This window comes from Borostomias antarcticus, assembly GCF_949987555.1.
Source record: "Borostomias antarcticus genome assembly, chromosome: 22".
In the NCBI taxonomy this organism is placed as follows: Eukaryota; Metazoa; Chordata; class Actinopteri; order Stomiiformes; family Stomiidae; genus Borostomias; species Borostomias antarcticus.
In genome coordinates this window covers 15,348,157-15,363,604 of record NC_140255.1, presented here as the reverse complement: position 1 = coordinate 15,363,604, position 15,448 = coordinate 15,348,157, and the positions used below count along the sequence as shown (strand labels likewise).

The following is a 15,448-nucleotide window of genomic DNA, read 5'->3' as shown; positions in this document are numbered from 1 at the left end:
GAGGGAAAGATGAACAGGGCAAAGTACAGAAAGATCCTTGATGAAAACCTGCTTCAGCTCAGGACCTCAAACTGGGGCGAAGGTTCACCTGCCAACAGGACAACGACCATGAGAAACAAGATCTTTTTTCACTCCAAGTGGGCTGTCATGTGCCTTTTACTCAGGAGAGGCTTCCGTCTGGCCACTCTATCATAAAGGCCTGATTGGTGGAGTACTACAGAGATGGTTGTTCTTCTGGAAGGTTCTCCCATCTACGAATGAAGGAGACCACTGTGTTCTTCAGGACCTTCAACGCTGCAGAATTTGTTTTATACGCTTCCCCAAATCTGTGCCTCGATACAATCCTGTCTTAGGTCTACAGACAATTCCTTTAACGTCATGGCTTGGTTTATGCATTGCCAACTGTGGGACCTTATATCGACAGCTGTGTTCCTTTCTGAATCATGTCCAATCAGTTTAATTTACTGTACCACAGGTGGACTCCAATCAAGTTGTAGAAACATCTCAAGGATGAAACAGGATGCACCGGAGCTCAATTTTGAGTGTCATAGCAAAGGGAGTGAATACTTACGTAAATACGTATGTACATTTTAGTTTTTAGTTTTAATTTACATTTGCAAACATGTCTAATTTTTTTTTAAATCACTTATGGGTATTGTGTGTAGATTGATGAGGAAAAAACAATTTAATCAATTTTGGAATAAGGCTGTAACATGACAAAATGTGGAAAAAATAAAGGTGTGTGAGTACTTTCTCGATGCACTTCATGTCTGTATATGAGTTACTATAAATAACCCCCAAATTTCCAGTTTATTTCTGCCGATTTTCTGTTTATTTCTGCCAATTCCCCTTAATTACCATGGAAAGTTTCCAACTTTTAATATTCCTGGAATTTTGCAACCCTAGAGTAGTTCAATTATAGTTACTAGAAAGAAAAAAAGAATCGGAATCGGCCCAAATCGGAATCGGCAGGTCAGACTTAAACCCAAAAAATTGGATTCAGCCAAATTACTATAATCAAATGGTGGCTGTATGTACTATGTATATACTATGTATGTTAATTCTATGATGTATGGATGGATGTAGCCTATATATCCAACCCATATCCCTTGTTCTATTTTAAGCTTATTCACTATATGTATATTCTGCATTTCCAACCTTTGTTGTAATTTCCCACTGAAACCCCCAAATTTCCTCCCACGGGGATAAAGCTCATCATATCTATCTACAATGGGCTCACACACTGTACTATACACGGCTACTGCTGGCCTCCCAAGAAGAATAAAGACTCCGAAGCCCATGTTTGAATATACAAAAATATTTAAATTATAGTTGTATGGACAATCACATGAAGTGTACAGGCATATAGTGTGAGTATACTGTTTAAGATCCATCACTATTCAGACTTCCCCACACCCATCAGCAGAGGGCAGTCCAGCTATTTTGTCCACAGTGGGAACCTGAGAAGGACGCTGTCTATAGAATGATATAGGAGTGTTTCCATGGGTCTTTCGCAAAATGCTTCACAACTCTCAGAGTCGGACTAACAAAGAAAGGGAAGGAGACAAACATTGCCTAATAACTTCATCATTATTACAATAGTAGCGGTGTCACTCAATCATTAGGTCTATCAGGAAAAACGCGTCACCAGTAGATGGAACTGTTATATTACTCAACCATATGACACAAAATGTAAAATGTAAAAATTGTGGACAGAGGAGAGAATGAGAAATGGGTTAATGAGAATTCGAGAGGTTGGACGTTGCTGACATCTATTTGAATTCAATTCTATAATTTAAGGAGAGAGATGGCGAGAGAAGAGGGAAAGAGATGTGAGGCGAGAGGGGGAGGGATACACTTACTGGTTCAAGTGGAGAGACGTGCGAAGGGCGCTGTGTATGTTAATCAGCCTGGGGAGCAATGCGTCTGGAGTGCTTGATCAGATCTGACATTAGGCTATCATCATGAGATGGAAAAGGTGGTGCGTGTTCTTTTGGATCGTTTTTTCTTAAATAAAAGGTATAATAAAATATGCGAACATGAATAACTCTCTACTGAACCACTCTGCAACGACCTGGAAGCCCGAGTCAGTGATCATATCTGTGATATTTTCACTTATATTCTTGGTCGGCACCGTGGGCAACTGCCTGGTTCTTGCCGTTCTCCTTCGTAACGGACAGATGAAGACAACAAACTTGTTCATCCTGAACCTAGGAATAGCAGACTTGTGTTTCATCGTGTTCTGTGTGCCTTTTCAAGCCACAATCTACACCATGGACGAGTGGGTCTTTGGTCCCTTCGTGTGCAAGGTGGTGCACTTCATCATCTACCTGACCATGTACGCCAGCATCTTCACGCTCGCGGCTGTGTCTCTGGACAGGTGCGTCTCGCTGTTTTTTGTTTTTGTTTTTTTTGTCCCATGTTCTTCAACTTGAATATTAAAAAGTCGCTTATTCTGTAGATAGATTGTAAGACTTAAACGTTAAAAATAAGTATATTTCAATAGTTTACAGTATGTATTATTGAGTCCCACTCGTAAAGTAGCTCATCCCATCTGAATGGAATTAATGGAGCAGGAAAACAATTTAATTTAGCTGTAAATTATGGGTAAAACAAATTACAGCATATATGTGGTATAGCCTACTAATTAAATCTGAAAAGTGGCCTTGTGTGTGCACCATGCATTAGTCAAGAGTTTTGTCATAGGTGGCATGAGTTTGTCCCTCTGTGTCCTGCCTGTGCCAATACATGTACCGAACACCAAACCGCCTTGTCTTGGCACGATAGGTATCTGGCCATCCGCTACCCACTCCACTCCAGGGAGACGAGGACGCCCAGGAATGCCCTGAAGTCCATCTGCCTGGTGTGGGGCCTGTCCCTGGTCTGCTCTGGGCCCTACCTCAGCTACTACCGGCAGCTGGAGCTGGACAGCACCGCGGTCTGCATCCCCGTCTGGGAGCTGCGGCGGCGCCGGGCCATGGACATCTGCACCTTCGTGTTTGGCTACCTCCTCCCGGTCCTGGTGCTCGGCCTAACCTACGCCCGCACCGTCCGCCACCTCTGGACCACCGTGGACCCCTTGAAGGACATGTTTGAGTCCAGGCGGGCCAAGCGCAAGGTCACCAAGATGATCATCATCGTGGCGGCACTGTTCTGCCTGTGCTGGCTGCCCCATCACCTGGTCATCCTCTGCATGTGGTTCGGCCACTTCCCCCTCAACCACGCCACCTACATCCTCCGCATCCTCTCCCACCTGGTGGCCTATGCCAACTCTTGCCTCAACCCCATCGTTTACGCCCTCATCTCCAAACACTTCCGCAAAGGCTTCCGGAAGGTGTTTGGCTGCGAGTTCAGGAAGAGGGTGGTCAACAAGGTGCACGCGATTCAGGCAGTGCACACCGTCAGCTCCAACGATACATCTAATCAGAGCCAGCCTCCGAGCAGGTCGGTCAAGGACAAGGACTGGAAGAAGACGGATTCACACGACAGCAGCCAGAGAGAGAGCCTCCTGAACACCTTTGACTTGTCATCCTCTCATGCCTGTGTCTGATACATTCACTGGGCTTAATCGAGAATAGTGACACAAGCTCTGAAATGGTGTGATATTAAGTAAACAAATAAGCAAAACTTAAATCAAGTTGTCATAGTCCATTTATCTTGACTGTTTTGTGTAAGGTAACATTTTGCTGTAAATAGAATAATAGCCTAATGTATTGGCTTTATTCGAAAAGTAAAACCTTTTTAACTTGCTTGGCATATTCAGTAAATTATATAATTCAGTGTGAGCAAGGTACTAGACGAAGGAACCTTATGTCAACAGAGTTAAGCCAGGATCGCTGTTACTGGACTGGAAATGAGTTTGAAAGTCACCAGCCCAACCATCATGCAATGTGCCACTGTCAAACTATGTACTCTTGAATAACTTGTGTATTCTCCAATGCTGGACCAGCCGTTGCCTCGGGTTGATGTGCAGCACGATCTTGTGCCATCAGTGGGAAAAAAGCAAACATTGCAGGCTCATTTAACGTGATGTGGACTCTGGTGCTTCAGCGTTGCGTATGTGACAGTGTTATTTTTGACAGCCATCGAGTGGCAAGGTTGGGCTTACTCACATGACTAGGTATTGGCAGCAATGTCATGAGATTCAGTGAATTGTATTGTGAAACAGTTAGTCAATATGAATTTTACTTCCGTTTGCATTGAAACGTGTAAAATATGCTGTATCCTTGCAGTCATTGGTCAGTTGTGTATCCTTGCAGTCATTGGTCATTGTTGTGTACACAGTGCCTTGTGTATAGTAAACATGTTGTCCCCTACCCATGATGCATGATCCTTTGTGGTAATGAAGGAGTGGAAACATATTTTCCTCATGAATATATAAATTAATTATAAAAATGTTTTAAATGTTCATTTTATGTGAATATCATTACTCCAGCCAGCCAGCTAGCGTCAAAATCACTAGGACAACAGAATGAATGAACGCATCAATATGAACATGAACACGTCGTGGCACGTTCATTCATTCTGTTGTCCTAGTGATTTTGACGCTAGCTGGCTGGCTGGAGTAAGACGGCTACGTTAGCTAGCATAATTTATAACTGATCATCACCCACTAAACCAATATATTATACAATATGCAACAAAACAACTACTCGTCCTCTCTCTTTATATGCATGTTATCCTATCACCACCACAGATAAACTCAATATATATCTTCATTATTTTCGCTATTATTGCCACCAAGTGTCACATTAGACTAGCCAAGAGCTTGGCTATGCATCGTAACGTGCACAGTTACGTCTGATGTTCCGTAATTGCACTGGCCGCTAACAAAACAAATTTCACCAACTTGAGCAAATCACAAACTTTGCTTTATTAGACTGACATGCTCATAGGGTCAAAAGGTCAATTATATATAAATACATTTATCTTTATACAGGAGAGCAGTGAGAGTCTCGGGGGAGGAGCCAGGAGGCCCAGGACATGGAGATGAGCGTTAGGGGTTGGTTGTGGCGCCAGAGGGTGTGGTCTCAAGCTGAAGTGTCAAACAGCCTCTCGATCATGTCCTCCACCTGCTCTGGGCGATACTTGTGGTACTTCTCAGGGTTCTTGGTGAACGAGATGTTGCTGTATCTGTGAGAGAATGAACAGAGACAGAGAGAAAGAACAACTTTAAGGAGGGGTGGCAGGGTTTGGTTGGAAAACCCTTAAAATCCAGCCTATATCTCCGCTGTTTCAACACCGATCTTGACGTTCCTTGGCAAGTCAACTCACGGTGTCAATATCCCCCCACATACTACAATACATTGTTATACAAATCTGTAGCTAGTGTTCATGTTACACACCCTAAAATTAGCATTTTGGTTAGCGTCAATTCTACAACCTGGACTGCTATGATGATATCAAAGGATTAACTGGCAAATATTTTTTTTCTAGGTGTAGTTTTAATGTTAGTCAACAGCATTCTAAAAAACTGTACAAAGATTCAAAGCACTGAAGTAATTTGCTAACTTCCTTCCATCCTTCCTTCCATCCTTCCCTTCCTTCCTTCCTTCCTTCTTTCTTTCTTTCCTTCCTTCCTTCCATCCTTCCTTCCTCCTTTCTTTCCTTCCTTCCTCCTTTCTTTCCTTCCTTCCATCCATCCTTCCTTCCTTCCCTTCCTTCTTTCTTCCTTTCCTTCGATCCTTCATTCCTTTCCTTTCCTTCCTTCCTTCCATCCTTCCTTCCATCCTTCCTTCCTTCCCTTACTTCTATCCTTCCTTCCTTCTTTCTTTCTTTCCTTCCTTCCTTCCTTCCATCCTTCCTTCCTTTCCTTATTTTTCTTCCTTCCATCCTTCCTTCCATCCTTCCTTCCATCCTTCCTTCCTTCCCTTCCTTCCTTCTTTCTTTCTTTCTTTCTTTCTTTCTTTCTTTCTTTCTTTCTTTCTTTCTTTCTTTCCTTCCTTCCTTCCTTCCATCCTTCCTTCCCTATCTTCTTTCTTTCCTTCCTTCCTTCCATCCTTCCTTCCTTCCTTCCATCCTTTCTTCCATCCTTCCTTCCATCCTTCCCTTCCTTCCATCCTTCCTTCCTTCCTTCCTTCCTTCCATCCATCCTTCCTTCCTTCCCTTCCTTCCATCCTTCTTTCCTTCCTTCCTTTCATCCTTCCTTCCTCCTTTCTTTCCTTCCTTCCTTCCATCCATCCTTCCATCCATCCTTCCTTCCTTCCCTTCCTTCTTTCTTCCTTTCCTTCGATCCTTCATTCCTTTCCTTCCATCCTTCCTTCCCTTACTTCCATCCTTCCTTCTTTCTTTCTTTCTTTCCTTCCTTCCTTCCTTCCTTCCTTCCTTCCTTCCTTCCTTCCATCCTTCCTTCCTTTCCTTTCCTTTCCTTTCCTTCCTTTCCTTCCTTCCATCCTTCCTTCCATCCTTCCTTCCATCCTTCCTTCCTTCCTTCCCTTCCTTCCTTCCTTCTTTCTTTCCTTCCTTCCTTCCATCCTTCCTTCCTTCCTTTCCTTCCTTCCTTCCATCTTTCCTTCCTTCCATCCTTCCTTTCCTTCCTTCCTTCTTTCCTTCCTTCCTTCCTTCCATCCTTTCTTCCTTCCTTCCATCCTTCCATCCTTCCTTCCATTCCTTCCTTCCTTCCTTCCTTCTTGCTTTCTTTCTTTCTTTACTTGCTTTCCTTCCTTCCATCCTTCCCTTCCTTCTTTCTTTCTTTCTTTCCTTCCTTCCCTTCCTTCCTTTCTTCCTTCCATCGTTCCTTCCTTCCATCCCTTCCTTCCATCCTTCTTTCCTTCCATCCTTCCTTCCATCCTTCCGTCCTTCTTTCTTTCCTTCCTTCCTTCCATCCTTCCTTCCTTCCATCCATCCTTCCTTTCTTTCCTTCCTTCCTTCCATCCTTCTTTCTTTCCTTCCTTCCTTCCATCCTTCCTTCCTCCTTTCTTTCCTTCCTTCCATCCTTCCTTCCTTCCATCCTTCCTTCCCTTCCTTCTTTCTTTCTTTCTTTCTTTCTTTCTTTCCTTCGATCCTTCATTCATTTCCTTTTCTTCCTTCCTTCCATCCTTCCTTCCTTCCTTCCCTTACTTCCATCCTTCCTTCCTTCTTTCCTTCCTTTCATCCTTCCTTCCTTCCTTTCCTTCCTTTCCTTCCTTCCTTCCATCCTTCCTTCCTTCCATTCATCCTTCCTTCCCTTCCTTCCATCCTTCTTTCTTTCCTTCCTTCCTTCCATCCTTCCTTCCTCCTTTCTTTCCTTCCTTCCATCCTTCCTTCCCTTCCTTCTTTCTTTCTTTCTTTCCTTCGATCCTTCATTCATTTCCTTTTCTTCCTTCCTTCCATCCTTCCATCCTTCCTTCCTTCCTTCCCTTACTTCCATCCTTCCTTCCTTCTTTCTTTCCTTCCTTTCATCCTTCCTTCCTTCCTTTCCTTCCTTTCCTTCCTTCCATCCTTCCTTCCTTTCCTTTCTTCCTTCCATCCTTCCTTCCTTCCTTCCATCCTCCCTTCCATCCTTCCTTCCCTCCCGTCATTCCATCCTTCCTTCTTTCTTTCTTTCCTTCCTTCTTTCTCTTTCATCCATCTATCCATTTTTCTTTCTTTCTTTCTTTCATCCATCCTGCTTTCTTTCTTTCTTCCATCCATCTATCCTTCTTTCTTTCATCCATCCATCTTTCTTTCTTTCATCCATCCATCCTTTCTTTCTTTCATCCATCCATCCATCCGTCCATCCATCTTTCATCCATCCATCCTTCTTTCATCCATCCATCCATCCATCCATCCTTTCTTTCTTTCTTTCTTTCATCCATCCTTCTTTCTTACTTTCTTTCATCCATCCATCCATCTTTCATCCATCCATCCTTCTTTCTTTCTTTCTTTCTTTCTTTCATCCATCCATCTTTCATCCATCCATCCATCCATCTTTCTTTCTTTCATCCATCCATCTTTCTTTCTTTCTTTCTTTCTTTCTTTCTTTCTTTCTTTCTTTCTTTCTTTCTTTCTTTCTTTCTTTCTTTCTTTCATCCATCCATCCATCCATCCATCCATCCATTCATCCATCCATCCATCCATCCATCCATCCATCCATCCATCCATCCATCCATCCATCCATCCATCTTCCTTTCATCCATCCATCCATCTTTCTTTCTTTCTTTCTTTCCTTCCTTATATTCAAAGAAATATTCAGAATGACACTCTTTTTCAGGCTGCAAACTCATATTTTTATATTTTCCTGGACGTCACTGCACTGCCCGCGACCTACTCTGATCTGAGGGGGCGGAGTCTCACCCCCACGCCACTATCCACGCCACGGCCCCACAACTCAGCCCCTGAGTGGGCTAGAGACACATGGTCTTCACCGGTGCGGGCGGGTAGGTGGCCCGGAGAAGGGTACACTGTCCTCGACCAGCTCTGACCTGAGGGGGCGGAGTCTCACCACCACGCCACTATCTACGCCACGGGCCCCACAACTCAGCCCCTGATTGGGCTAGAGACACATGGTCTTCACCGGTGCAGGCGGGTAGGTGGTCCGGAGAGGGGTACACTGTCCTCGACCAGCTCTGACCTGAGGGGGCGGAGTCTCACCACCATGCAACTGTCCACGCCACAGACCCCACAACTCAGCCCCTGAGTGGGCTAGAGACGCACGGTCTTCGCCGGTGGGTGCATGGAGATTACCTGGTCCATAGTAGTTTTAGCAGTAGCTGTTACATACAGCTGCAGCAGCTAGCCCACCTCACATTTTCTCCAGGAAATGTACTTTCTAGTTTAAAGATGTCCTTTTGCTCTTTCGTCGGTGGAGAGGTCTTCAAAGACCACTTCGACAAAGGTTAGTGTGTCGTGCGATTAAGGGAACGTAGTAGCAAGGTAGTTAGCTACAAACTAACGTTAATAATACTTGGCTAACTTTAGCTAAACGGCAGTTGGAGAACATCAGCTAGCAAATGTATACTTGCGAACATGTTCTTAAAGCAACAGTGTTCTAATTAAAACGGTACAAAACTAATTACTCATTCCTGCATACAACCAGTAGGCTAATTTAACTCAAAATAACAGCCTCTGTCAAAAGTATAACTTACGCCATCATTAAAATCCTAGTATTTTTGTTTTAATGCTTTTAATTTGTCCTGCCTTTTGTTTTAAATGTCTATAATGTCTTGCTTTTTGTTTTAATGCTTTTAATGTCTCATGTAAAGCACCTTGAATTGCCCTGTGGCTGAAATGTGCTATATAAATAAACTTGCCTTGCCTTGCCTAGTAGTAGTAGTAGTAGTAGTAGTAGTAGTAGGCTAGTAGTAGTAGTAGGCTAGTAGTAGTAGTAGTAGAAGTAGTAGTAGTAGTAGTAGTAGTAGTAGTAGTAGGCTAGTAGTAGTAGTAGTAGTAGTAGTAGTAGTAGTAGTAGTGGTAGTAGTAGTAGTAGTAGTAGTAGTAGTAGTAGTAGGCTACTATCACTTTACATCTGCTGAAGCAAATTGCAAAACTAGTACAGAACATATGAAATCAATGTAGAAATGTACTCACTAAATTATTCAGATACTATGTCAATTAAATACCACTTCCACCATGTGTGCATGGTGCATTTTTCAGTTGTATTAATATTATTATTATTGTATTAATTCCATGATCCCACAGCACTTTACCTTTAGGGACAAACTTCAGGGAGCTGATGAATATTCAGAATCGCGAGAGTCCATTGGCTGGGCCGTCGTTCACAAACTCGTGACCCAGTCCCCTCTCCCTCCCCCAGGTCTGTATGCGTGTGCTCAGTGTGGACACCAGCTGTTCCACAGCAGGTCCAAGTACGAACACTCCTCTCCCTGGCCCGCCTTCACCGAGACCATCCATGAAGACAGTGTGTCCAAGCATGAGGAGAGACCTGGAGCATTCAAGGTGAGCTGACGCCCTGGGTGAAAAGAGCCACCAGCCACATCTGTTGATTGGGGGCGGCTGTAGCTCAGTTGGTAGAGCGGGTCGTTCAATGATCGAAGGGTCAGCGGTTCGAATCCCAGCTCTGACTGTCCACATGTCGAAGTGTCCTTGAGCAAGACGCCTAACCTCAAATTGCTCCCAATGAGCAGGTTAGCACCTTGCATGGCAGCTGCCGCCATTGGTGTGTGAATGTGTGTGTGAATGGGTGAATGAGAGGCCATTGTAAAGCGCTTTGAGTGCCGCTAAGGTGGAAAAGCGCTATATAAGTGCAGTCCGTTTACCATTAATAAGTGCTTGTCCTCATAGGGATATCAGATGGACCTATGAAGCCTATGTTGTGAAATAAATGCATGTCACAATGTGTCTGTGGTGCAGTGATATAAAACCTGTGTTTCAGGTTCGCTGTGGGAAGTGTAATAACGGACTGGGTCACGAGTTTGTGAACGACAGCCCAGCCAATGGACTCTCACGCTTCTGAATATTCAGCAGCTCCCTGAAGTTTGTCCCTAAAGGTACAGTGCTGTGGGATCATGGAATTAAACAACTGAAAAATGCATGAAACATTAAATAACTTAACCTACGTTTTATTGACAGTTTTGAAAAATCAACCGGTTTAAAGTTGTGTTATGTTACAGGCTACTGTTGACGTGGTTGAGATTAGTGATGGTTGTCTTCTCTTCGTTGCTCTGGTCAGATAAGGTGGACGGACAGTAAGGTGAGCTGTGAGGAGCAGTAGCAGTAGCGCTGTAGCAGGAGTGTGGGGGACGGGCTGGACAGCTGCAGGTGGGGACGGTCTGGACAGCTGCAGGTGGGGACAGAGGATGAAGTGTCCTGGTCTAAAGCCCAGAGCGGGACCTCCGGGACACCGATGGACAATGACCTCACTGGACAGCAAGGACAGAGAAACTCTCTGGTGTAGTAGTAGTATTAGTAATAAATAATAATAATACATATCATAATACTACTACTTGTTATTATTATTATTATTATTATTAATAATTAATTAATTAACACGTATTATTATTATTATTAATAATAATAATAATAATAATAATTAATCAACACTTATTATTATTAATAATAATAATAATAAGTGTTATTATTATTATCGTTATTATTATTAATAATAATTTGAATTATGAAGCTGATCTAATGTAATAGCTTTGTTCTGCAGTGAGCACAACATTAACTCAGATAAGCACAAAAAAGAGTTGCACAGTAGATCTCAACACTTGCTTTAGTATACAATCATTAGGCACGTTTACATGGAGCCTAATAATCCAATTATAATAGGTTTAAAAGCCTAAACCGAATAAAATTTTGAACAGCTCTGATCACATGCGTTGGCGCATAAAAACACCACCTCCTTTGTAAACAATTGCCCCCGAAATCTTCAATCGGATTGAATTAAATCAGATTGAAAAAAACGCGTGCACGTTAACACAGCTATTGTTTCTCTTCTAGCTCGACATTCTCGTTTTAAAGGGGATAATTCGTCCACAGTGTTTGCTCATAATGTTTATGGTGTCACTTTAACTTAATTTATGCAGGGATTTCTGAAATATGTACATCAACTACTGCTGTACCATTGTATGCACATTAATGCTGATGTCATATGTCAATCATCACAAAGTGATATGCAAAGAAACTGCAATAAAAATGATGTAGATGTATTAGAATACAAGTTGCTCTATTGTATTTTTGGCAAGTATTGGGAGTACTAAATTGTTGCTCTGTGTCCTTTAATGGTGCCCGTTGTCTTTTCAGAAATGAACCAGACTTGGTACTTGTTAGACAACTCATTTTTGTGATAGTCCTGATGAACTGTACATCCCCCCTCCGCCAGGAAGGTGTCAGCATTACATCACTATGGCGGCAACAAAGATGCAACACATGATTTGCAGAGTCTTACAAAAATATTTAACAAATAATTTATTAACCATGGAAAAACCTCAATGCATGTAGTTTTAATCAAATAATTTATTTTCCTAAAATAATTGTGTTCCTCCAGGACACAGGAGGCTATTCTACCTAACACAGGTAGACTGAGGAGACAGCCATACAAAGCATAAACCCTGGGTAGAGGGGCTCAGTGAATGTGGTGTGGAATGTGTGCAGGTGGGTCAGTGTGTCAGAGGTGATGCTGGAGAAGGACAGAGTGCCGGCCGGCCAGTCCAGATACACTCCCACTCTATGAGAGGGGAAGTAGAGGTCAGGTATGACCGTTCTCTTATTATTGTGCCAGGCAGTGTAACTGTTATCATCACAGACCAGACTCCAGGACTTGTCATTGTATCCAAGCACAGTCATTACCTGTGATATACTGTAATAACCAATACCTTTTAATTGCATGGCCTTTTGTTTCGCTTTTGTCTTTTAATAATAACTATTTTAATCACTGATATTTTAATTAACTACTTTCAAATAAATGCTTACATGTTAGACCAAACCAACAATATGTTGGGCCTATATGCCGTCTCTATAGATAAATCTAAACTAGAAGAGCCCACTCCACTTACACATTCAACGACAAATGCATCATGGGTAAGGAACCGGTGATGACAGGTTATCTGTGCACTTGTTAGACCGACCAGACAGACAACATTCATGTCATGTACTTGAACTGAAAGAACGTCATCAAAAAACAGTGTAGAGCAACTGGCGTTGTTCTTCTGTTGTTATTCTTGGGAGAAAAAAAATGACAAGATGTTACTTGTTTAATACCATGCCTCGGTTGATTGACTGGAAATATTCTTCTTTGATTTGAAATATTTAACATCGACCTTTTGCTGAAACAAATAACTGTAAGTAACTAAATCCTCAATTTTTCAGCACAAGTACACCACAAGCGTTGCAAACATTGTTACTACTGTGGGCGTTTTTTGTGGGGACAAGTTAAACATGTTTTCAAGATAAACTGATAAGCTTTAGTCATTGAAAGCATTGTGAACATTACTGAACAGCTAGAGCAAGATCACACATTGAGGTAAGAGCATTAATTTGTACATAATGGACAACATTATTGTAACTTGTGACTTGTAACATGTAACTTATAACTTGTATCACACATGTCAAGCGCCTTTCTGACAGCTCACCAATCAGGATGATTCACACTACACATATGTCACATGTCACATATTATATGACATGAAACACAAACAATACAACAACATACACATAAAAGAGTACTAATCCATCTGCCATAATTCTGTTGATGGCTATTAATTTATAGTAGTCCCTATTACTAATTTAGTCGACGTTAAAGATGATAAGTTTGATAACGGATGAGTCAACGTCGGCTAGAATGTATGATTCCCATTGTTAAGGTTCAAGTACTTTTGCCCCTGTTTTAACCTGATTTTATAAATAACCAATGGGGATGCTCAGATTAACATATAATTTGACTAGTTTTAGTTTGCATAACCATGTCTACAACAACATCATATTTGTATTTCCTCCACAGTGGAATTGGCCAGCTCAGACATGGAGAGAGATGAAGAGGCCCCTGCCTTGAAACTGAGGCAAGGCAATTTGTCTTGCCATTTGTTAAGCTGGGGGGGGGGGGCAATTGTTATTGTTGTGCTTGTGCAATTTGTTGACAGGTGGGGGGGGGGGGTGCAGGCTACTCCTGAATGATCCAATTTTAATGCTAAAAACTGACACACACACACACAGGGACAGACACGTCACGTAGAGAAGCACTTCAGACATTTTCACATTAGTCATTTACCAGACATTTTTTATCCAAAGCGACTTACAATAAGTGCACTCAACATAGGTAGTCAAGTGCACTACTACTCCCTAGAACTCATAGGCTGCACCACTTCAACATCTGGCATGTTTACACAGGCATTCTGGCCTCAACTCACATTAATTACCAAAAAGTTATAATATAACACTCTAGGAAATAAGACAGAGGTCATTCTAGTTGGTTTCCAGGGAGGCTATTATATGTTAATTGTTAGTGTAAATTGGGGTGGCAGATAGCCCAGTGGTTAAAGCATCAAGACTGGGCCAGCCCACTTGACGGCCATTGCCTACCTTGAGCAAGGCACTTAACCCAAACACTGCTGAAATGTTTATTTAACTGCTACATTGTTTAGTAAAGTGATAATCTTACATTATCATAATTTTAATAAAATAAGAGACTTTGTATTGTCTTGTATTTTTTATTGTCTTTTGTCTGGCTGCCGCAAAACCAGTTGCCAGGGGACAGATGAAGTCGAAGTTGGAAACGTGTGCCTGTCGTGTGGAAGCACATTACAACAGGCGAGACCAGTCTCACCTTCTCCAAGCGGTTTGTCATTGAAGAGTGACAAATCTATGGATCACCCCCTTTACTTCAGTAACTCTACAGTACTACAGGGGTAAGAGTGTCATATTTGTTTAATTGTGGGGGTGAAAAGTGTTTGCCAGTGAAATTTCTGTTAAAGTTAAGGAGGATGCTAATCTTGGAATCGAGGCATTCTGTGTACCTAATAAACATGTTTACCATGGTACTAAATGTATTTTGTGTTATCATGTCTTGCTAAAGTTGCATTTCGATCCACAGAGATGAAGAAGTAGAAAAATTCGGGGCCGATTTTTCAAGCGTTCCCTTACACACAGAGATTTTCAAGGTAGGTTCTAATGGTTAACTCAGATCTAAATGTTCAATATTTCACTGATCAAATGACTGTTATGGCGTGCAGCGTGCATACAGCGCACCCTCTCCTTCCTGCAGTGCACTTCTGGTGGCCCACATGACCGGTGTCATGAGAGGGCTGCACATTTAACCTTTACCTTGTATGTACTGTAGTTCAGCCGATTGACTTTGTTACTGTTCCAAATGAATACTTGGATCAATAGTTGGATAGCCAACTAGCTTTCTATCTATGTGTAATAATATCTGCGCAAAACAAGGCTTGGTAGGTTCTGTAGGCCGAGAGGATGGTGGGTCATCTTGACATTTGGTCTCTTTTACTGACCGGTAGACCTATGAGATGACTAATGCAATGGGCTTTTACAACCTAAACACAGTTGTGGGATAACCAACTGAATGGGAGTCAGAGGGGCGTATATTCTCCATGCTTATAATGAGAAAAAATCAGCTTGTGTTTGTTGGATTCTGTGGGCTGAGACGAATCCAACGATGTCTCCGTCTTGACATTTGCTCAATGTCCCTCACCGTTAGTTCGCCAAATAGAGTGGGATACGCTCCCATCTGCATGGGAGTAGCTTACTTATAGTCCTTACAATTCACAACATACAGTAGACCAGATGTCAACAACTGTATATGATGACGACATGCACCATGGAAGTAGTACACAGGTTTGCTGTGCACTTGTTTCATCTTGCTAAATTATGTATTTTTCCATTGGATATGTATACAGTATACTGAAAAATGTTATGTGTGTCAGATGGCTGGAGACAAGATCATGAATTTGGTTAAAGAAGAGTTGGAGAAATTTGAGCAGATTTCAAAACCAGAAATGAAAAGTGAAGATGAGGAGCCGATCAGTGGTGCCAGAGAGTGGATTCTGAAGATCACACTATACGTCTTGAGGAAAATGAA

General features: G+C 42.2%; 2 protein-coding genes across 2 annotated transcripts; both read left to right on the top strand.

Moving 5' to 3' along the window:
- Positions 1 to 2,039: 2,039 nt before the first annotated feature.
- Positions 2,040 to 3,550, top strand: LOC311323819 (galanin receptor 2a; the record flags this gene model as incomplete). The annotated part of the gene is made up of 2 exons (XM_084456116.1): positions 2,040 to 2,380; positions 2,788 to 3,550. The coding sequence occupies 2 exons, from the start codon at positions 2,040 to 2,042 to the stop codon at positions 3,548 to 3,550; spliced, it is 1,104 nt and encodes a 367-aa protein (XP_084312242.1).
- A 5,189-nt stretch (positions 3,551 to 8,739) lies between these two features.
- LOC311324018 (methionine-R-sulfoxide reductase B1-A-like) lies at positions 8,740 to 10,895 on the top strand (the record flags this gene model as incomplete). Its single annotated transcript, XM_084456380.1, has 4 exons — positions 8,740 to 8,794; positions 9,713 to 9,855; positions 10,292 to 10,406; positions 10,589 to 10,895. 4 exons carry the CDS (start codon positions 8,740 to 8,742, stop codon positions 10,606 to 10,608), a joined length of 333 nt encoding a protein of 110 aa, XP_084312506.1. The 3' UTR covers positions 10,609 to 10,895.
- Positions 10,896 to 15,448: the final 4,553 nt, after the last annotated feature.